This window comes from Trifolium pratense, linkage group LG4 (genome assembly GCF_020283565.1).
Source record: "Trifolium pratense cultivar HEN17-A07 linkage group LG4, ARS_RC_1.1, whole genome shotgun sequence".
Lineage (NCBI taxonomy): Eukaryota > Viridiplantae > Streptophyta > Magnoliopsida > Fabales > Fabaceae > Trifolium > Trifolium pratense.
In genome coordinates this window covers 6659983-6683620 of record NC_060062.1, presented here as the reverse complement: position 1 = coordinate 6683620, position 23638 = coordinate 6659983, and the positions used below count along the sequence as shown (strand labels likewise).

The window sequence follows — 23638 nt, the reverse complement described above, 5'->3', positions numbered from 1 at the left end:
ACCTTCATCTAACAATTCCCTTGTTATTCTAAACCACTTTGATGGCCCTCTTTATTATGATCGAATATCATCATATTCCTCGGTTGTAATGTCTCAAGGTTAACTCATTAGAAGCTTTGTTGTCCTACTTTGACGTCCTAACTCCGATTTTTACTAATGCACAAAGCTTCACTTTTACATGGATTCGGATTCACTATAGTAAATAAAACCCGTAGTTACATGTTTTCTTGATCTCAATCATCATTTTTGAAATTGATCGGCTCATATTACATCTCTAAATAATCTTCACCTTTTTTTATCAATTGAAATTGAATTTGGTACCACGTAATTTACAAGACTCACAATAGCCCTCACCATTGATTTAATATCTTTATGTATCTAATTCAAATTTCTTTTTCAAGCATTTATAACACTCACAATAATCCTCACTATTGATTTGAGAGATCTTAATATATCTAATCCCAATTTTCTTTTTCAAGCATAACCTAACATGGAGGGGTATCATTTATGGATGACAATAATATGTTTGATTAAATAAGATACGTGGTCCTTGAATTCATTTATAAGGTAGGAAGTTGGGCCATATGACCCAATTTCTATATGCTTCATGAGATTAATATATATTCAATAAAACATGTGAATATGTCAGACTCTTGATCTCAACAAGCTTATTTCTTGTCTGGGATTTTTCTGGTACATATCTATACAAGGACTTCAAATTTGGGAACTAAACTTTTTTAATTGTTTAGTTTCCTTTGCTGGATGCTACAACTAGGATGCCCATTCCTTATAGTTACGCAACATTCGGAGGCTAGTAAATGCAATATTGTTGCCTATATTCAAATATTTATATATGGTTGGAATGAAATCTACTTGTTTAGTCCAAAAGTAGCTCAGTTGAATTCCGGGAATATATCTCAATTGGTAGAAACATTATAGGAATTAGGAACTAGGGTTCAAACACCGGTACTTACTCCCACCGAAAAGAATTATACTCATAAAATATGTTTGAATTGATTGCAAGATAGATTTAATGAGCACTGCATGTCTTGCTCTAAATAAACACTTACTACTCTGAGTACGTATTAATCTTCTTCCACGCCATGTCCTTGAGAAAAATGAAAATATATTTCTTACTTCGAGTGATCATGGAAGGGAGTCCCAACTTCTCTATGTGCCAAGAACAAATTGCACACCGAGAGTGTTTGCAATAGGTTTTTTCTAAACTACCCCTTGATAATTTGGGGTATTTACCCAATAATCAATTAAAACAATTCATATGCATGTCAAATAAAAGTTGGTTATAAGTTAGTTTGTAGGTATCACATGCAAATCTACTTATGTAGTTTATTCTCATTGATTGTTGAATAAATATGTTGAAAAAATATCTAACATAGAATTATTACATTAATATAGGAACGGCTAACTCTCTTGACCAAGCAACAACTTAAGTAATAATAACTCACACAGTTAACAATAATAACAATATTAATAACTAATAATAATTTTATATAAATTAACTTTAAAATAAGTTATTATATGAAAATATCCAACAAAAATATCTCCAAATTATCAAGGGGTGGAGTAGACCTCACCCGTGCTATAAAATTCCTGCTACAAAAAGTTCCAAACTTTTGGAAATTGATATATAGTTTGTAATGATGTTGCTTCATAAACCATTAAAATTTTCTATATGTTCGGACCTCATCATAATTAACTTGTAAGAAAAGAAAAGAAATTTGGAAGAGATGACCACAGTTCGATCCCTCACAATTGCGATTGAAATGGGGCTAAAACCACTTGATAACAGAACTGACCCCCAAATCAGATTAAACTAGTGATAAAAGGAAAAAAAAAACCATGAATACTATCTCTACTTTCATCATGTATGATACTTCAACAAATAATAATATATACAGAGAGAAAGAGAATCTCCCTGACGAAGTCCCTAACCTAAGTAATTGATCCCCCAACACTATCATTTACAATGACATTATAGTCTTTTATAATCCAAGAAATCCATTGTTCAGACAAACTCATCTTTGTCCTAACACCTTAGAGATAATTTTAGTCACTGCAATAATAAGTTTTACTAATGTCCAACTTAAGGGACAATCACCTTATTTGCCTCTTATTTTTTATTTCATATATAATGCACAATTTTAGCATTATCCGACACAAAATTTTGATTGATTATCTGAAATACATCGATCAAGAATACTCTTTAGTCTATTTGCCAACACCTTAATATATAGATAACATTACAAAGTAATATGACACCAATATTTCATAGACAAGCACAACATTTTTGAAAGATCTTCCTCGATCACCACAAAGATACTAACAATTTTTTGTTGTTAAATTGTTTTCTTTGTCAAGTCAAATTTTTATCTCACTAGCATATACGTGCAATTTGAAACTTTTCATTGATGGTGTATCGAATTTATTTGGACCAGTGCAAAGTAGTGTTAAATTTGGTTAGTTTGTTTATCAAGAATACAATAAATTATGGAGATTTATTTCTCGCGTGCTCTGGAAGTCTTCATTTGCATCCGGAAATTTTAAAAATACCCCTGTGTTTTTTAAGCAGCGAATTCAAGGGGTACAAAACTTGAGAAAAACCAGTTTGGATCATAAAATTCGAACATAGTTCGCATTCTAGAATGTGAACCTCATAAAATATGGGGCGGAAGAAGGGGGAGAGATACAAAACTATTAGGTTTTATAATGTTCGTATTCTAGAATGCAAACTATGTTCGGATTCTAGGATGCGAACGTTTTTTTTCTTCTACAGTTTTTGTTATTTACACACTCACATCTTATGTTGCGAAAAGAGTAGGATTGGAAGGCCGGAGGATGCATTTGAGACTCGAGGGGCGCGAGAAAAAAGACGTAACTCATAATATTGTAACAATACAAAAGCCCGTCATTTGAACTTCTTTTGGGAAAAAGAATTCCCATACCCCCAATTATACTCCTACTTCTCAAAAATATTAACTTTCCAAAACACCTTTCATTTTAACAAATTAAAAACAATTGGGTGCGTTTGATTGCTAAAAAATAGGGGATTGGACAATTTTATCGTATCCTGTTTGATTTGAAACTGATTATGGGACTGAACAAATTAGGTAGCAAGGGACAATACAAAAACAAGAATTTTTGTCCCTCATTGAACCACAGTACAACTTTTTGTCCACAGTACAACTATAAAAAATACAAAAATATCCATTTTATTTTCGAATATAAAAATATTATCACTCTATATCTCTCCGATACAGTTTTGTCTTGTTCTGTATTATCTTGTTCTGTCATATACAGTTTTGTCCAGTCCTTGCTGTTTTATTAATCAAACGCACCCATTATTTTTTCAAAAACCACATACCCCATCACCCTACCAAATTTCGGAAAATTTTTATTTTCAAAGGATTCGGTTTAAATATTAAAAACAAAATAATGATGAATTTTTTCTTTTACTAGAATTAATTTTGCTTAAAAAAAATCATAAAATCTAAAATGAATCGACCGTATCTTTCAAAAAAAATATCGAAGTTTCAGTATGAATATTCATATCATAATTCTCATGTTTAAAAGATTCAGTATATATAAATATTCGAAAAACAAATGCATATATTCTAATGATAGATTTTTTTTCTGTCACTAAAAATAAAATAAAAATTAGTTAGAATAAACGAAATTACTTTTAATAACGGAAATTCTAATATGTGATTTTTGAAAGGAAAACAAATTTTAATTTGTTAGAATGAAGGTGTTTATGAGAATTTCATATTTTGGACGGGTGGGAATATAATTGGGGGTATATGAGATAAAGTTTTTCTACAATTGTTTCATAATTGGCTTGTGTTGTTGTATTGTACTATTTGAGATGCAACAATTAATCTATGGGGAAAACGTTAAAAAAAAAAATTAATCTATGGGGAAAATTTCTTTTGAAACCCCCTTTAATGCTCTCATAACATGGATTAGTTTAGACTTTAGAGCGTAACTTCTGAAATTACTTATCAAAGGAAATTTTTTCATTTTTTTTTTTTTTTTTTGGATTTTAACTTCCGAAATGCTACTTTTTAGCCAACTTGCAGTACTTTCACTTCTTCTCCAACACTCCACCACCAAACTTGCGAAAAAAATGTTGTGTGTTTTTGACGTTTTGAAGGTGTGAAATCAAACATAGGATCACTTATCGAGGATTTCTACATCTATTTGACATCAAAGAACAAGTTCATGTTGTTTTAAAATAAACAAAATAAGATTCATGCAAACGCTTACTTGTGGTGTTCAATGTTAAATCTTTGATGAGGATGAAAGGAAGTAATTATAAAGGAATGAATAAAGTTGTATATATGCACAAGTATAGTAACCTAATTGGAGTAAATTAAGGAACAAATATCTCCAACAATTAAGGTAATTGACTCTATAGACTTTATACAAATCCTAAAATAATAATGATAATAATTAAATACTAATTATGCTTGATATCCCCCCGCAAGTTGGGCGACCTGGAAGAAAGATGCAACTTGGATAGTAGAAACTCGAACCGGGGGCGAAGCAGAGGCTTGGTGAGAATGTCAGCAAGATGGTCGTTGGTAGAGACGAAGGAAACACGAAAACGGCCACGTTGAACGTTTTCACGGACAAAGTGATAAGCTAAGGCTATGTGCTTCATTCTGGAGTGGAAGACAGGATTAGCACTCAGATGTGTAGCACCAAGATTGTCGCAGTAGATGACAGGACCAGCTGTAGGAGTGTGACCAAGTTCAGTGAACAAAGAGAGTACCCAAAGGAGTTCACTGGCCGTGTCGGCCAAGGCTTTATATTCAGCTTCAGTGGATGATCGAGCAACCGAGCGTTGCTTGCGGGAACTCCAAGAGATGGGGGTGTCGCCAAGATAGAGCAGGTAACCAGTGGTAGAGATGTAATCATCTTTGTCACCCGCCCAGTCCGCATCTGAGTACGCATGAAAGTTCAGGGGAGCAGTCGCGGAGATGAAAATGCCTTTGTCGCAAGAGCCGGCCAGATAGCGAAGTAGGCGCTTGAGAGCCAACCAGTGCATGGTGCTCGGGTTCTGCATGAACTGAGCAAGTTTGTTGGTCGCGAAGGCAATGTCTGGTCGAGTAAGACTCAAGTATTGGAGACTTCCAACTAGTGCTCGGTATTCAGTCGGGGAGGGCAAGGGATCACCAGAGTTTTTGAGCAGCGGAGGAGTAGCAGTTATTGGAGTGGACGCTGGTTTAGCTTCTGTCATGCCCGACTTTTGAAGGAGATCAGTGATGTATTTCCGTTGTGAAAGAAACATGCCCGCAGCGGAAGGAATGACTTCAACACCCAGGAAATAATTGAGATAGCCAAGATCTTTCAATGAGAAACGGGCAGCAAGTGTAGCAATGAGACGAGACAATTCTGTCGAGGAGCTCCCCGTAACAATGATGTCGTCGACATAGACGAGCAAGTATAGTGTCGCGCGTGGTGTCCGCTGAATGAACAAAGAAGCATCGGCGGTGGAATTGACGAAGCCAATGGAGAGCAGGAATACACGAAGTTCCATATACCAAGCGCGAGGAGCTTGCTTTAACCCGTAGAGCGCCTTCTTTAGGCGACAGACATGATCAGGGAAGCTTTTGTTAACAAAGCCAGGTGGTTGAGCCATGTAGACCTCCTCGTTGAGCGTCCCTTGAAGAAAGGCATTGTTAACATCAAGCTGGCGGACGGACCATCCTTGTCGAACTGCCAAGGCGAGGATGATCCGAATTGTCACTGGTTTGACGACGGGGCTAAATGTTTCTGTGTAGTCACAACCAGGGCGTTGATGGAAACCCTTAGCGACCAATCGAACCTTGTACCTATCAATGGACCCATCTGGATTTCTCTTGATGCGAAAGACCCACTTACAACCAACCAAATTTTGAGCAGAGGAACGACCAACGAGTTCCCAGGTGTTGTTGCGATGTAGGGCATCAAATTCAGCCAACATGGCGGAACGCCAGTCCGGATCACGAAGGGCTTGGGTAATAGTACTAGGTTCCATCGGGGATGAGGGACGGACATGGAGGTTGAGTTTGTGGATGGGTTTGACGATGTTGTTTTTGGACCGGGTGATGATCCCACCGCCATGGGGTTCAGTGGTCGTTGTGGGGGGAGAGGTCGTTTGTGGTTGTGGGAGCAATGTTGGCTGTAAGGAGGAAGGGGGGTCATTACTGGTCGTTTCATTGCTCGTTGTATTTGAGGACGAGGATTGGGATGTGGTCGGGGAGGAAATGCCAGACGGGGAGGGAGGCTCAACAAGTGAGGTATCCGGGGATGTGGGATTGGTGCTCGCAGTAGGTGGAGCGATGGTCGGCAAGACGGGCAGTTGGAGTGGACCAGTCTGTGAGGTCGTGGACGTGATCGGTTGGGCCACCAGTGAACGGAAGGGGAATTCAGTTTCGACGAACTTGACATGGCGAGAGGTGTAAATCCGTCCAGTTGAAGGATCGAGGCATAGATATGCATGTTGATCAGCTGAGTAACCTACAAAAACACACATAGTAGACTTTGGAGCAAGTTTATGGTTAGCATAGGGTTTAATCCAGGGAAAACACAAACATCCAAAACATTTTAATTTATGATAATCCGGACTAATGCGGATGAGTTTAGAGTAAGGTGATTGGTGCCCGAGGATTGGGGTAGGGAGACGGTTAATGAGGTAGGCTGCAGTGGTCATGGCGTGAGGCCAGTAGGTGAGGGGAAGGCCAGCGTGGTGAAGGAGGGAGAGACCGGTTTCGGCAATGTGCCGATTCCGCCGTTCAGAGATGCCATTGTGTTCGGGTGTATGAGGGGGAGTGGTGTGGTGACTTATGCCATGAGTACTTAGAAAGGAACGAAGACCAATGTATTCGCCACCATTGTCAGTGTATAGGACTTTTATTTTGTGTTGGTAGAAGTTTTCAACTAGTGTTTTAAATTTGGGAAAGATAGATTGCACATCAGATTTTAGTTTCATGGGATATAGCCATATATAGCGAGTATAATGATCAACAAACAAACAATAGTAACGAAGACCATCAATAGATAAAACAGGGGAAGTCCATACATCAGAAAAAATTATTTCTAATGGATAAGTAGATGTAAGAGTAGATTCATGAAAAGGAAGTTTATGACTTTTATTAATTTGGCATGAATTACAATCTGATTGCGGAAATTTATTTGAACCTAAAGAAAAATGATGTTGAATAAATTTAAAGATGGAAGTTGAAGGGTGTCCAAGCTTGTGATGCCAGGAAGCAGAGGATTCCACTTGGACGGTGTGGGCGGAAGGTGAGGTCGTGGGCAACAGATAAAGTCCATTCACACATGAGCCTTTATGGGTTGTTTGGCGTGTCTGCAAGTCCATGACATAAAAAGAGTTTGGTAAGAAAACAACGGCAGAGTTAGTTTGTTTGGTGAGTTGAGAAACAGAAATGATTTGTTGTTTCATGGAGGGAACATAAAGAGCATTAGACAAGGATAAATCATTAATTAAAAGTGTTCCAGAGTGAGAGATGTTTAAACCTGAACCATTCCCCATGAAGAGGGAGTCGGGGCCAGTGTATGGATGGTGAAGTGCCAGATTTGTAAGGTCGTTGGTCACATGATGTGTTGCTCCACTGTCGAGCAGAAAACCAGGCGAGGATGCGCCAGCAGTAGCGGTGTGGGCATGGGCCTGGCCAGTGGTGCTCGGAGAAGAACGAGGAGGTGCGGGGACGCTGGGGTGTTGGGTCCGAAAGAGTTGGCAGTCAGCGAGGACGTGTCCCTTGGTGTTGCACCATTGACATCGACCAAGGAATGGTTTGCGATCACCTGGGCGTTGGTTGGTCGGTGCAGGTGCCTGACTTGGTCGAGGCTTGTTGTTGGTCGACCTTGCCTGAGCGTGCAGCGCAGTAACAGGAGCAGGTGATTGGCGTTGAGCAGCAGCAAGAGAGAGTTCCTGGATGAGGAGCTTTTCGAGGAGATCATCAAAGGTGATTGGAGTGTCCCTTGCGTTGACCCCATCAATGACTGCTCGGTAACCGTCATCAAGGCCGCGCAAGACATGGTCGGTCATGTCCTCGACGGAGACAGCAGATCCGAGAGAGGCGAGGAGATCAGCAGTTTGCTTCAGAGAGTGCATGTAGGTCGTGATGGATTGAGTACCTTTCGAGGCCATCCGAAGACGTTCCTTGAGTTGTTTAAGGTGACTGCGGGAGGCTTTGGCATAGGTGTTCTTGAGAAGCTCCCAGAGGTCGTGCGAGGTCTTCGTCTGGGACACCAAGGAGGCCACCTCGTCGGAAAGAGTGGTGAGGATGGCACCATAGATGAGGCGATCCTGGCGACGCCATGTTTGAAAAGCAGGGTTTGGTGATGTTACCGGAGGCGTTGCGGTGGTGGTGATCGTTGCTGTCGGCGCAGGGAACGATCCATCAGTGTATTTGAGTAGATCAAAACCATCAAGGAAGGCTTCTACCTAGAGTTTCCACTTGAGGTAATTGGTAGGGAGAAGCTTGGTGACACCGCTGAGGGTGATACACGCAAAGGGTTTGGAGGGTTCATAGGGGTTAGCTATGGAGCGAGAGCCATCGGAAGCCATGGGAGGCAAAGTGTTACGGCAAACGGAGAAAAAACGGCGTTTTCTGGTTTAACAGGGTAGGGCTGGAACGTTACCAACTGATACCATATAAAGGAATGAATAAAGTTGTATATATGCACAAGTATAGTAACCTAATTGGAGTAAATTAAGGAACAAATATCTCCAACAATTAAGGTGATTGACTCTATAGACTTTATACAAATCCTAAAATAATAATGATAATAATTAAATACTAATTATGCTTGATAGTAATTGAATTACGTTTTGGTGGTGAAAAATAAGCCTAACTTTGAGTTTGAATGTCAAAAAATATTATTGAGCGCTATTTTTTGGTCCACAGATGGACTCTAAAAGTTACGATCTGAAGCGATTTCAAAAAATAACTTCGGGAACATTCAAAGTATAACTTAAGAAAAAATTTAAGAGTAAAATTGAATTTCTTGAGAGAGTAGAAGCAATACGAAGAAAGAAACAAAGCAATTTTCACCTATGGGCCATATGTCAGGCCCAAGGCCTACACCAACAAGGCAAAGCCCTAAAAAGACGATTATTACTTTTTCAATTTTACTCTTCCGTTACTTAAAATGTGAAATTTGAGAAGAAAAAAAAATACCCCCTAACATGAAATTTTCTCATTTTTATAATATATGCTACTTAAATGGCGGAGAATCTGCTACTTAAGTATAGAACTAGTAAAAATGAGATTTTTGAGAAAAAAAAACAATCTCCTACCATGAAATTTTCAAGATTTTAAATGTAGAATCCGCTACTTAAATAACTGACAGAAGTATTTTGATAATTTCGTAGGACGCATGAGAAATGCAGTAGGGTGAAAAATAATTCTCTAAAAAAATGTTTTTTTCAATATAAATACACATGGTCCCTCACTCCCACCATTTGATCAAATCAAACTGGTGGCTTAAGTGATCGTATAATTCAAGTAATCATTTTTTGACAAAAACATTCAAGTATATTCATTAACAAGTCTTAATCAAGTAGATAGTAAACAAGTATATATTATTAAATGTGTATATAGTAAACAAGTAGATAGAATATCCAATGGAATGTGCGGCTCACAATTAATTTCTTTTCTTTCATGATCTCCTCTTTCAACTCTTGTCACCTAACAACTTAATTTGTAGGATCTATAATGGATAAACTCTTCTATATTTTACCAAAATATAGAAATATTACAGTTATATTTTTAATAAATACTGATATTATATGCAAAATAATAGAAGATTTAAAAGATTATTAGATTAAAAGACAACCGGGCAAATTGATAATGAATTTTGACATATAAATTTGGACATACACACACTTCACTCTCTTGTCTCACTCATTAAAGCAAATGGGGTAACTCTCATTTTGTTGCACATTGCATCCATCACATGTGCATATAGTAAGAAAGAAAATGAAACATAATACAAGACAAAGATGAAGAAGCTATAGATACCCCACCATATGATCTTCGAGGGAGCCTGTCCTTGTCAAAGCCCAAAGCAATCACTATATGCGCGGTTATAAAAAATGTAACTCAATTCGGTTTTTCCCATCAGGCGGGGCGAGCGAATACCCGCGAATTTAAGTTATATTGTCATGCCTACTCAATGGTATGGATTGAGGAAAACAAGATTATACCCGGTATTGTCATGCCTACTCAATGGTATGGATTGAGGAAAACAAAATTCTACCCAGTAATTGCATTAACGCTATAATATTTTTTAACTGTTGGATAAAAAATTAATAGATGAGACCAAACCTTTAAAAAATTGCAATAGATTAATCAAAGTTGTCTGATTATTTTCCAATGACCGAGGTTGTCTATTGCGTAAAGTAGCGAAAACAGACAATCCAAATCATGGATCGAGACATTAAAGAAGTATCGAAGGCCAAGAGTTCAATTTTTCTGTTAATAACATTTTACCTCTTAACAAATTACATACTAAATTTTGCACATAAAAATATCAAAGAGAGTGGGTAACATATTATATTAATGTATAGCTCAAATTGTACTTGGAGTGTAGCTAATTAGATTATATGTTGTACTAGCCTATATGCAAAATATTCATTACTCGAAAAACAATAAATTAATTAGTGACGGAATTTTTGAGAAAAAATATATAATTCATGACAAGAGAAATAGTGACATATTTCAATTTTTCGTCTCTAAATTATGTTTTTTTTTTGTTGACACAGTCTCTAAATTATGTTGCTGATATTTTTTTTTCTAGTCGTTGTCCAAGTATCTAATTGAAGATCAATAAGTGATTAGTTAAACAATTTGGTGATTCAACCTTAGGTTTTCTTCTTATTATTTTAATTTAATTTAATGCAAAGACAAACAAAGTATAAAAAACATCCATCATCTTAAAAAATGAAATCATTACAGCATTTTTGTTCACCGAAAGTGTACTCTAACATTAGTTCACCAACACTTGAGTCTCCATGTTCAAATTGTGTTTCAATTTTTCTTCTATTTTTAATTGATTATCTCCTTAGTTGCTTCATCCAATGGAAACGAAAAATGGTAATGCGATATTTCCCAAAAAAAAGAAGAAAAAAAAAAGAAAAATGGTAATGCGATGCTTATGAGTTATGTCTATTCTATTGTCTAATGTTGCACAACATGTAACGAGTACCGACAGTACACAAAGCCAATTTATTTGTTTATATTAATTAATGAGAGCTATTGCCTAGAAAGAGCTATGAAATGGCACGTTTTTGTTCTTAAGATACAATTTTTTATTTGATCAAAAGATAAAATTGGAAGTGGATTCTCTCATGTTAATTTAGGATAAATTTGTTTTTGAACCATTGATTTGGGTGGAGAGAGAAAAGGAAAAGAAGAAAAAGGAGAATTGAAAGGTGGAGATTAAATAAATTGTGGAACATAAGGAAAATTAAATGGAGAGAATATCCATTCTCGATAAAATTGATACAATTTTAATCTCTATTGTTAAATTAACTTATATTTGTGAAAATCACTTCTAAGTTCTATTGTGCAATAGTACACACTACACAAGTATTAGATTTAAACATACGAGGAGAGTCCAACCAAAAAGATTAGTCCAATAGGTGGAAGAGTCTCGTGGTTTAAATACCACATAAAACACTTTGACATACTCGATGTGAGACTCGTAACATTGTCACACCCTTTTAAGAGTCGATGTCCACGATGACTTTCACTCTATCGGCACTGACCCCGATAATAGCCCTTTCCTTTTCGGCAGCTTCACTCACCTATCAGTATTCGATGGAACACATTAATTCAGCCTATAGGTAGCCCTTTCCATGACTCAGCTCTCAATGAAACACCAATTATTAGGATTTAAACACATAAGGAGAGTCCTAACCAAAAAACTAATCTAATAAATGAGAGAGCCTCATACCTTAATTACCACATCAAACACTTTGAGATACTTAATGTGGAACTCCTAACAACAAGTCATTAGATGTTGGTCCAAAACATCGGGGTGAGTGTGGTTTTCTTACACATCTCAGTAAAACTAACAATTTTATTTTATTTTATTTTTTATAGTACTTTTCCTGTTTTCCGTGATAAAGGAGGTCCTTCTTTATTTATTGGTATTCACTCCTGAATTATTACTTCTTAGCCCTTATTCTTTTCGTCCTAAATATAGTAGAAAATTTACCTTTTAGACTCATTGAGAATTCAATGTATCCGGTTTATATTATGAACCAAATACATTAGTTTCTCAATGAATCTATAAAGTAAATTTTCTCTTATATTTAGGACCAGAGAGAGTATTAAATAATAATAAGAATTAGAATAATAATAATATAGTAGTTGATAAAAAAAATTAAACAAAATTAAATTACATAGAAATCACAAGTTGAATAAAAAAAATTAAAGTACATAGAAATCACAAATTGTTCAAGATGTGTATTTCAACTATGTTGACTAGGGTTGGGAATAGGCCAGGCGGCCTACAGGGGCCTTCGGCCTGGCCTATATAAGCCTGGCCTGGCCTGGCCTGGTTATTAAAAATGCCAGGCTTAGGCTTTGAAAACGGCCTGTTTACATAAATAGGCCAGGCTTAGGCTTCTAAAAAGGCCTACGAAGCCTGATAGGCCGGCCTGTTTATAATAATTATTATTTATATAATATTATTATTTATATCTTATAAAAAAATATTATTTATATAAATATTATTAGCTTTTAATTATTGCGACTTTTCGTAATCGTATTTGTTATTTGATTAGTTTTTAATTATTGTGTTAATTATATTATTAGCTTTTTCTTAATGTTGTAGAAATTATAAAAATTTAAATGTGAACTTTTTAAGGCCTGTTTAGCCTATTTAAAAAAACTATATAGAGAAGTTTTAATGTAACACAGGCTTTTAAACAGGCTACAAGGCCAGGCCAGGCTTTTAAAAGGCTCAGGCCAGGCCAAAAAAAATATCATTTGATAGGCCACATGCCAGGCTTAGGCCTGAAAAAAAATCGTAGGCCAGGCTCAGGCCTGTCAAGGCCTGGCCTGGCCTGGCCTGTTCCCAACCCTAATGTTGACACATTGTTAAAAAAAAAAAAAAACTATGCTGGCACATTGAGTATCACCTATCATCTACAACACATTCAAATAATTTTTTATTTTTTTTGGGTACACATTCTAATAATTTTATTCATGAATATATAGGAAAAACATGATTGTGGAGAGAACTACACCAATACAAAGGAAACAAAGCAAAAGGGTTAATCGTAATTAATCAATTTTAGGCTTAAATGCATTTTTGTTTCTACTAAAAAAAATGAAGTTTTTATCTTCCATTTTAAAAATTGATATTTTATCCTTAATTTCATGTCATTTGAATTTTCCACCCTCGTCCGATTTTTTGGTTATTTTTCCTGATTCATTAATGACATGACATGACATGCTTATGCGTAATAATTAATGTCATATTGGTAAAAATGACTCCAAAATGGAATGGGAAAGTGTTGTAAATTTTAAGTATATTTCAATAGCTTAAATAATATTGTGTTTCATAATTTTAAGTGAGAAATAGAAGGTTTACAATTTTCAAAGAAATGGCGAAATCGTTACGGATGATATGATCGAGATTTGAATCTCATACAAACATAAAAGTGAAATCAAGAGCAAAAAACTAAATTTTTAAAAATGAGTAAATAGATTCATTGCCGTCAAATGCTTATATCCATCTGATCAAAATCAAACATTCAAATTTTAATGTAGTTTTATTTTTATTTTTTAAATAAAAAAAACTGATCATTTAATCCAGACTGTTTAATATCAATTGAACGGTCTCAATTTTACTAACTACATACAGAAATAAGTGTCGACTGCATCCAATTTGAATCCATAAAATAGAGACTACTAATAATTTTAATTTTATTTAGACTTTATTACTACCACTATATCCAACAAAAATATCTTGAGAGTTTCTCCCACGAGGAAAATAAATAGAGTGTGACCCAATAGCATATGCTCACAATCCCATTTTGATTCCTCAATGTCCCGCCATCAAATAAAGAATATCCATTGCTAGAGTCTCTTACAATTATTTGTCCTAAGATTCCTTTCTTTCATTCCTTCCACAAATTTCATTTCTTATTTTTAATAAACTTACCAATTCAAGTTTAATCAATCAATTACTAGTACTTTATATTATATACTCTTTCACATTTTTTTTGCTTTCACCATGAACTCATCTCTCTCTATAAATTCCTCTCTCTCTCCTCCTTTTCTCTCACATCACTCCACAACCCATTTTTCTTCTTCTTCTTGTTCTTCTTCTTCTTCTTCCAATTTTAATTCTCTTAGTTCTATTAGATTTAGAACTTTTGGAACACAACCCATCATACCCTTTTGTAAAAAGACTCGATTTTTGAGTTTAGAAGGATTAAAGAGTGAGAAAAGAAGAAAAAGTTTGAAGCTTGTAGCTACAAAAATGACTATTGATGAAGAAAGTTTGTTGAATGTTAGAGATGATGAAGAGTTTCCTCCTGATTCTGTTGTCAATGAATACAATTCTAGACCACGTAGAATTGCTCTCTTTGTTGAACCTTCACCTTTTTCGTAAGTTCAAATTTTTTTTTTTCACATTTCATTCAATGTTGAATCTTTTCAATAATTCAATAATTAAAAATTGAATCTTGAAACCCCTTTACACACACACACACACGTGTATACAATTATCTGTTATATTTGTTTTTTGGAGAAAAATAAATGTTCCAAGTTAGTTGAGACATCATGTGACAACATTGATCTTCGATGTTTACATTAGTTGACTTCAATTATTGTTCTGATTTATTGTTGACTTTGTTTGGTTTGATGAATTTTACTTTGATTGGTTTAGGTTTGATATGGATCAGTTGATTTGGATATGGTGTTCTTGTCTTTTACTTTGATTAGAGTTCATGATTTATGATATAATTGAGCTAGATTTGCCTTCATTTGTTTTGAATTATGAAAATATCCTTTGTATTAAGTTAACATTTATTCTCTGTTCCGAAAAAGTTCGTCTCACTTAGCTATTTTGCGCGAATTTATTGGAGTTGTGAATATTTATGTGTAAACTTAAACTTTAATTCTTGGAAATTTGGATGAGAAATTAAACTCATAAGCGAGGTTTCAAATCGCAGTTGTGTCATGTAATGATTGTGATATTACAAACAGTTATTGTTGAATATGATTGATTCGGACGCAATTGTGGTAGAATATACATAAAAAACGTTGACGTGTGGCAGCCACAATCGCGCAGTCGTTGACAATGTTTTTCAACCATACTTACCTGTTTTCTAGTTTCTGTCTGCATTAAGATTGCCACCTTAATGATATTTGTGTCTTTTTTTTTCAGATATGTCTCGGGATACAAGAATCGTTTTCAGAATTTTATAAAGTACCTTAGAGAAATGGGAGATGAGGTAACATCTTTACATGCTTAGTTTCATCAATTTTTTGTGCTTTTATATACATATATCCTGTTTTCTTATTATACACAAACACAGTTGTTTTCATCATTTTTCATTGTAAACTAACTGTATTTGTGCATGATGTATATAGGTCATGGTTGTGACAACACACGAAGGAGTTCCGAAGGAATTTTATGGAGCACAGTTAATCGGATCCAAGAGGTTGTTAACGACGATATCTTAGCTTAGCTCATTTTTTTCTTCATCATCACATTTTTCAGTCTTTTTATAGCATTGTGTCATATCTTTTTCTGAGTGATCTTTTCTAAGGTCCTGTTTGGTTAAACAACTTAATTAAGTACTAAAGTCCTGTTTAATATTCGCTAGCTTCATACTAATAATTTTCATTTAACAAAAATATATGAAAAATTGCAGCTTCCCTTTTCCTTGGTATCAGAAGGTACCACTCTCTTTGGCACTTAGTCCAAGAATAATTTCAGCAGTTGCTCAGTTTAAGCCCGACATAATTCATGCATCGTCACCTGGCATAATGGTATGTCTTCGATTCATTCATCTATCTCGTCATTTGTTAACTTCTGAGTTTTAAGAACAATCGAGTCTTCAAAGACTTATTTAACTCACTAAATTTCAGGTTTTCGGTGCTCTTATCATTGCAAAGCTTCTTTCTGTTCCTATTGTCATGTCCTATCATACTCATGTACCAGTGTAAGTTACATATTTTCTGCATTTGCAATGCTATAATGTCTTAGTGTTGTCAAAATAACGACTATAACAGTGTTGTAGAGCAAGCAAAATTTGAACAAATTGTTATTATTCTGCGATACGCTATTTAGTACACAGTGTTTTCAAATATATGCGATAGCGTTGATATGGCACTGTAACATAGTGGAATTTGAACAAACTGTTGTAATGGCTATAATTCTTGAGATTAAAAACTACCAGTTCTTATTGTTGATCGTTACTTTTTTTTGGTTCAGATACATCCCTAGATACACGTTTAGTTGGCTAGTGCAACCGATGTGGTTGGTTCTAAGTATGTATACTCTCTTGTTTCCTTCATTCAACTTCGAATCATATTTTTGTGAGAGTAACATGAATTTGTTGTTTTATACAGAATTTCTGCACAGAGCAGCTGATCTAACTCTAGTGCCGTCGGTTGCCATCGGAAAGGATCTAGAAGAAGCTAGAGTAACAGCAGGTGAACATTAGCATTTCTTCTATGTCTTTGGCCCTGTTCGGATAAGTTGTTTCTCCATAAGCTCTTCCGAACAGTCTCACAAGTGCTTATGCCATTAGATAAGCACAGATAAGTCAATCCAAACAAAATTTTGTCACTGAAACATGTTTTATTTGACATGTTTCTCCTGTTGCTTTTCAGCTAACAAGATTCGTCTTTGGAACAAGGGTGTTGATTCTGAAAGTTTCAATCCTCGGTACAAGTCACATGAAATGCGATTAAGATTGAGGTGCGTGCCTTTTGTCGATTTCATCCACAAAGTTTGAAAAAATGAAGTTTCATCTTATTCTTATACTTGTGTTATGCAGCAATGGTGAACCGGACAGGCCCTTGGTTGTTCATGTTGGACGTTTAGGAGTCGAGAAGAGTTTAGATTTTCTCAAAAGGTAGATATCATCATGTAAACTTGGAAACACGAACTTTTATGGTATCCAACACAAAAATAAAATCTAAGGACTAATAGTGTTATATGTTAGGAAATTATACTTACGTCTTTATAAGATATGTTTTCTAGTAATTGCGTGACACAATTATTGCTTTTGACAGTCTGATCTCAATCAACAGTTGAAGATGTTTAAAACTGATTTCATGACTGTGTGATTTGAACTCTCCGGTCTCAAATTAACAGCCCAAATTGTTTACTGCGTGTAACTACGTGATTCCCCTACAGCTGGGAATCCGGGTCCAAAATGCACCTTGCTTTATGTTTAGCATTTATACTTGAACTTCTGTTTGCTGCATTAAAATCTGATACACACAACTTTGCAGTGTCATGGATAGGCTTCCTGAAGCGCGGATCGCTATTATTGGAGATGGACCCTACAGGTAACATACTCCGAAATTTCTTTGATTTTGGTTTGTACAGTGTGACTTTATTATATTGACTTTTAAGAGACAGAAAAAAGGTTGGTTTTGCTAGCATTGTAAAATCTTCTGCAATTTTTATTAATATTTGTTGTTAACTGACAGGGAGGAGCTAGAGAAATTGTTGGAAGGCCTGCCTGCAGTATTCACAGGAATGTTAAGTGGGGAAGAATTATCTCAAGCGTATGCTAGTGGCGATGTCTTCATTATGCCATCAGAGTCCGAGACACTTGGTCAAGTTGTCTTGGAGGCCTTGTCTTCAGGGATTCCTGTCGTGGGAGCACGTGCCGGTGGAATCCCAGACATAATCCCCGAAGATCAAGACGGCAAAATTGGATATCTCTACACTCCAGGTGATCTCGAAGATTGCTTGAGCAAACTAAAACCTCTGTTGCATGACATAGAGTTGAGAGAAACGATGGGAAAAGCCGCGCGTATAGAGATGGAAAAGTATGATTGGAGGGAAGCTACTAAAACGATTCGCAACCAAAATTACAATACTGCTATTTGGTTTTGGCGCAAGAAAAAGGCTCAACTATTATTACCATTCCAATGGCTAACGAAACATATTTTCCCGTCTCCCGAAGTCGTATAGGTAATGGAAAATGCAACATTCTAAACTTTGTATTAAACAAATGAGTGATTGGTTTATTATATTGCATTCATTTGTTGTATATATAATGGATAAAAAATTGTGGTAGCTTGTGCCATAGTTTATTCCATTATTATAATTATAATGTAGATTAATTAAAGTTGAATGTCAATTCATATATTGTTATTTGTCAAAAAAACAAAAAAATATCATATATTGTTATGTATAATGTAAGACACATTTGGGCAACTAGTAAGTAGAGAATCCATTCAAGTTTTTGGGAACATAAATATGCAAGAACATTGCAAAACTTGATCAAAATTAGGCTCTTAGGAAGATCTGGTATACATATTAAAAATTATATTACGTGACTATAAATTTTTGTCCGAATGAAGTGTAGTTTTCATGTTTGGGCTACATAGGCAATTGTTTTAAATCGATCCAAACTGATCGGTTAATCGAGAATCGATTAGTTCGCTGGTTGGTTTGATTTTAGTTACATTGTAGTTTTGTTGAACTGGGTTTCAATCCTAGTTAGTTCAACCAGTTAGATATCAAACTTTTATTTTGACACAAGTTAGATATCAACTTTTGATTGAGAATTTAATTGTGAACTTACTCTAAAATTGGGAATTTTACTTTTGATTTATAAATTTAAATGTTGCATAATTTAATTAAAGAAATGAAGAAAACACAAATAATATACCATAACATTTTTTTAATATTAGATAAATAACACACAATTTGTTTTTATCTCATTTTAATGTGTTAAAAATATGACTCTTGAAGTCATATATTAATCATCAAGAACACCCAACCAATTATGAAATTTAAATTAAAAAATTAAAATTTTAATATTAATAAATCTTACACAATTTCCGCATTCTCGTGTATTAAATATGACTCTTGGAGTCATGCTTATAAATCACCAAAAACACTCACAACCAGTTATTACATGCATAACACCATAAATATATTATAAGTCATTTTCGCCATAACTTTTTATATGTCTTCGATCTCTTATTTATTTTCATATTTTTCTTTTTTATATCCTTTCAACTTTTTTGCATACATTAATAAAAATAAAAGATAATTTTGCAAATTTACGGAATACATTGCTACTCGAAAAACAAAAATATATATTATCCTTTAACTATTTACAATTCTATTAAAAAATATTATGTTCGTTCAATATTTACATAAGTTGTTCATCTCAAACCGTGCTAATGGCCCACCATTGTTTATGAGTATTTACTATTTATAAGTTTATCCAAAGCCACGCCTACCGTGCGTATGAATTTTTTGATATATATATATATATATAATGAAATATTTTTTATCTTGTATGTACTCATATTATTCATTCTAAACATTTTTAACTTCGATAAACAAAACTTGTTTATAACAAATAATTTTGGTAAAAAAAAATATAACTAATTTTTATAAATCTAACCTGGGCAACACGAAAAAATACACTAGTTAATAAAAACTAAAATATTTCTAAGGTAAGGGTTGAACTTGTGTCTAGGAGGGTTTATGACATTTAACTTTACCCTTTACCAATTTAACTAAATTAATATTTGAAATTTAATTGTCGTATTATATATTTATAACCAAATGTTAGGCCTTTTTTAGTCCAAAAATTTGGGGCCTAAAGCCCTCACTTCGGTTGCTTGTCCCTTGGGTCGGCCCTGATATCAAGAGCAATCATTTTTCTCTACTTTCTCATCTCCCTTCAAAATTGCGCATTGGATCACACCCCCCTTAATCAACAGTCACATTGAGAATAATTCTTTTGAAGACAACCTTTTTATTTTCATCAAAGTGTTTCTTCGGAAGATCATGGATTTTTGGGATTCTTGTAGACCCACAAACAAGGGCAATGCCCAAGATATCATGTTTCCTTGTTTTACATCACTGGGGGCACTTAGTTACAATCTGCTCACACTCCATGGACAGGTCTCATTCAACCTTTTAAATTGACCACGACTGATACATTTGAAATCCTTGTCCTTAACATGATTGCGCTCAAAATCAAGAAGAAATTCAGCTGTAGTATGAAAGGCAAAGGCAAAGGCAAAGAGTCATATTTGGTCATTTCACAAGCTCTTTTCAACTTGCTAATAGCTTTAGGATCTTCACTTATATTTATACCAATAAATAGATGATAATAATAACAATATATTTCAATGATATCTTCACTTATATTTATACCAATAAATAGATAATAATAATATATTTCAATATTCATTTAAACTTCTGTTCATATTTTTCAGCTGCTTATTATCTCCCTTAACATTGAGAAAATTAATTCATCACTTGATAATCAGACTACTGTATGATCAATGAAATGGCACGACCAATATTTCTTAGATGGAGATTCATATCAAATATAGCTGATATAGCACTATTGTTGGGGAGACGCCACATCCCAACCCAAAACCTTAAGGTGTTAAGTTAATGGGTCACCTCTCTTATAAATCCAACATTCTTCCCACACATAGTCGATGTAGGACTTAAACACTCACACTTGAAACCCAACAACTATAACATAGTGAAATTTGAACAAACCGTTGTTTTGTTTTTGCGATATGTGATTGATAAATTGTAATGGCTATAATTGTTGAGATTAAAAACTACCTGTTCTTATTGTTGATCTTTACTTTTTTTTGGTTCAGATACAATCCTAGATGCACTTTTAGATGGCTAGTGCAACCGATGTGGTTGGTTCTAAGTATGTGTACTCTCTTGTTTCCTTCATTCAACTTCGAATCATATTTTTGTGAGTAACATGAATTTTTTGTTTTATACAGAGTTTCTGCAGTCTGCACAGAGCAGCTGTTCTAACTCTAGTGCTGTCGGTTGCCATCGGAAAGGATCTTGAAGAAGCTAGAGTAACAGCAGGTGAACATAAATCCTCCTTATCAAGTTGTAGCTGATCATTAGCATTTCTTCTATGTCTTTGGCCCTATTTGGATAAATTGTTTCATAAGTTGTTTCCATAAGCTCTTCCGAACAGTCTCACAAGTGCTTATGCCATTAGATAAGCTCAGATAAGTCAATCCAAAAAACTTTTGTCAGTGAAACATATTTTATTTGACATGTTTTTCCTGTTGCTTTCCAGCTAACAAGATTCGTCTTTGGAACAAGGGTGTTGATTCTGAAAGTTTCAATCCTCGGTACAAGTCACATGAAATGCGATTAAGACTGAGGTGCGTGCCTTTTGTCGATTTCATGCACAAAGTTTGAAAAAATGAAGTTTCATCTTATTCTTAAACGTGTTATGCAGCAGTGGTGAACCGGACAACCCCTTGGTTGTTCATGTAGGGCGTCTGGGAGTTGAGAAGAGTTTAAATTTTCTCAAACTAAAACCTTTGTTGCATGACGAGTTGATAGAAACGATGGGAAAAGCCGCGCATATAGAGATGGAAAAGTATGATTGGAGGGAAGCTACTAAAGCGATTCGCAACCAAAATTACAATAATGCTATTTGGTTTTGGCGCAAGAAAAAGGCTCAACTATTATTACCATTCCAATGGCTAACGAAACATATATTCACGTCTCCCGAAGTCGTATAGGTAATGGAAAATGCAAACATTCTAAACTTTGGAAAGGTTCCTTGCTTGATTACTTAGGCTTCAAGAAAGAAGCCTTGTATTAAACAAATGAGTGATTGGTTTATATTGCATTCATTTGTTATAAAAATTTGTGGTAGCTTGTGCCATAGTTTATTCCATTATTATAATTATAATGTAGATTAATTAAAGTTGAATGGCAAGTCATATTGTTATGTAATGTAAGGCAACTAGTTAGTAGAGAATCCATTCAAGTTTTTGGGAACATAAATATGCAAGAACATTGCAAAACTTGATGATTAAAATTTGGCTCTTAAGGAAGATCTGGTATACATATTAAAAATTATATTATGTGACTATAAATTTTTGTCTAAATGAAGTGTAGTTTTCATGTTTGGGCTACATAGGCAATTTTTTAAAATCGATCCAAATTGATCGGTTCAGTCGAGAATCAATTAGTTTGCTGGTTGGTTTGATTTCGTTACATTGTAGAGAGAGAAAATCATCAGTCATTTTTGTAATAATAAAAGTCTATTTTTTGTTAGAACACTTGGGTGAATTGGGCCTTAATTAGTCCATTTGTTTATATTTTGAGTTTTACTTTTCTCACCTCCTAGAAATCCACACTTATCCCCTAAAATTACCAAAATAACCTTCTCGTATTCTAGGATGCGAGCAGTGTTCACACCTTATTTTGCGAGTGACAATTTTATTTGACTCAAGCTCAACACCTGCATCTCCGATGAACGAAAATATTATTAAAAAAAAAAAAACGTTCGCATTCAAGGATGCGAATTGAATTTGCATTCATCCTACAAAATTTTGTGCAAGATATAAATTTTATTTGTAATTTTTTTAACTATTACCTTAAAGACACTTTTTAGCATCATCCTACAAAGTTTTGTGTGTGTGTGTGTAATGTGTGTGTACTTGTAATATGAGAAGAACAAATTACGTAAGTTCAAATTATACAACTTTGAACTAGGCCCTAATTCAATAATTGTAAAATAAGATCTCATTGTCTCTACTATTTGGGATACAGGCCAAACTCAATCATGAAAAAAATGGAAGCAAATAATGTTGTAACTGGTTTGGTGCTCATGCCAAAAATTACGAGGAAAACTAAAACTAATATACGGAGATATTGCCATGCATGGCTAAGGAATTTTAGGTAGAAGTATATATTATGGTGGAAGCAGCAATAGTGTTTTTTGTTTGGGTCAAAAGTGGAAGTTATATACGGAGACAAGACTGGCTCAAGGCCCAACCCACTATAATATGAGTTTTGGATTTTTAAATGAGATTTACTTTTGTCATCTATTTATTTTCTCCGGCATCCTATGAAATTACAAAAATATCTCTGTTCGCTACTTAAGTAGCGGAACACTCTACCAAATTTGTTTTTTCTATAACGTCGGCTTCCAACCCACTATAATAAGAGCTTTGGATTTCCAAATGAGATTTATTTTTGTCACCTTACTTATTTTCTCGTGTGCCCTACGAAATTACAATAATACCCTTGTCTGTTACTTAAGTAGCGGTACATCCTACCAAATTTATGTTTTTTATAACGTCCGCTACTTAAGTAATATACATTATAAAAATAAGAAATTTGTTAAAAATACTATGGGAAAACTATCATCTATCATAAGGGTGTCCCATATATCAACTATGGGACCACAGACACAAATCAATTAACATGACTATAATTCTCTTCATATATTATATGAGCTAAATGCCACTGTTTTACTTTGATTACAAGTTTGGTCATAAGTTTTGCAATTGTTAAAACCAACTAATTAACAGTAGTAAACATACAAATTTAAAGACCAGAATACTTGTTTATCATTATCAAT

General features: G+C 34.7%; 1 protein-coding gene across 2 annotated transcripts; it reads left to right on the top strand.

Moving 5' to 3' along the window:
• Positions 1–14033: 14033 nt before the first annotated feature.
• LOC123924842 (sulfoquinovosyl transferase SQD2-like) lies at positions 14034–21902 on the top strand. 2 transcript variants are annotated; one of them, XM_045977816.1, is made up of 12 exons: positions 14077–14657; positions 15439–15505; positions 15645–15715; positions 15929–16046; positions 16146–16219; positions 16492–16547; positions 16629–16712; positions 16893–16980; positions 17060–17137; positions 17520–17576; positions 17721–18227; positions 21804–21902. In XM_045977816.1, exons 1-11 carry the CDS (start codon positions 14281–14283, stop codon positions 18208–18210), a joined length of 1560 nt encoding a protein of 519 aa, XP_045833772.1. In that variant the 5' UTR covers positions 14077–14280; the 3' UTR covers positions 18211–18227; positions 21804–21902. The 2 variants fall into 2 exon arrangements, with proteins under 2 accessions (XP_045833773.1, XP_045833772.1); XM_045977817.1 differs by lacking the exon at positions 21804–21902 and having other exon boundaries at positions 14034–14657; positions 17721–18528.
• Positions 21903–23638: the final 1736 nt, after the last annotated feature.

Excerpts from the sequence above, each read along its gene's own strand:
- LOC123924842 (XM_045977816.1), top strand. The coding sequence starts at position 14,281 with ATGAACTCATCTCTCTCTATAAATTCCTCTCTCTCTCCTCCTTTTCTC. Across the intron at positions 14,658-15,438 it reads GTTGAACCTTCACCTTTTTC|ATATGTCTCGGGATACAAGA; the intron begins GTAAGTTCAAAT and ends TTTTTTTTTCAG. Across the intron at positions 16,981-17,059 it reads GAAATGCGATTAAGATTGAG|CAATGGTGAACCGGACAGGC; the intron begins GTGCGTGCCTTT and ends TGTGTTATGCAG.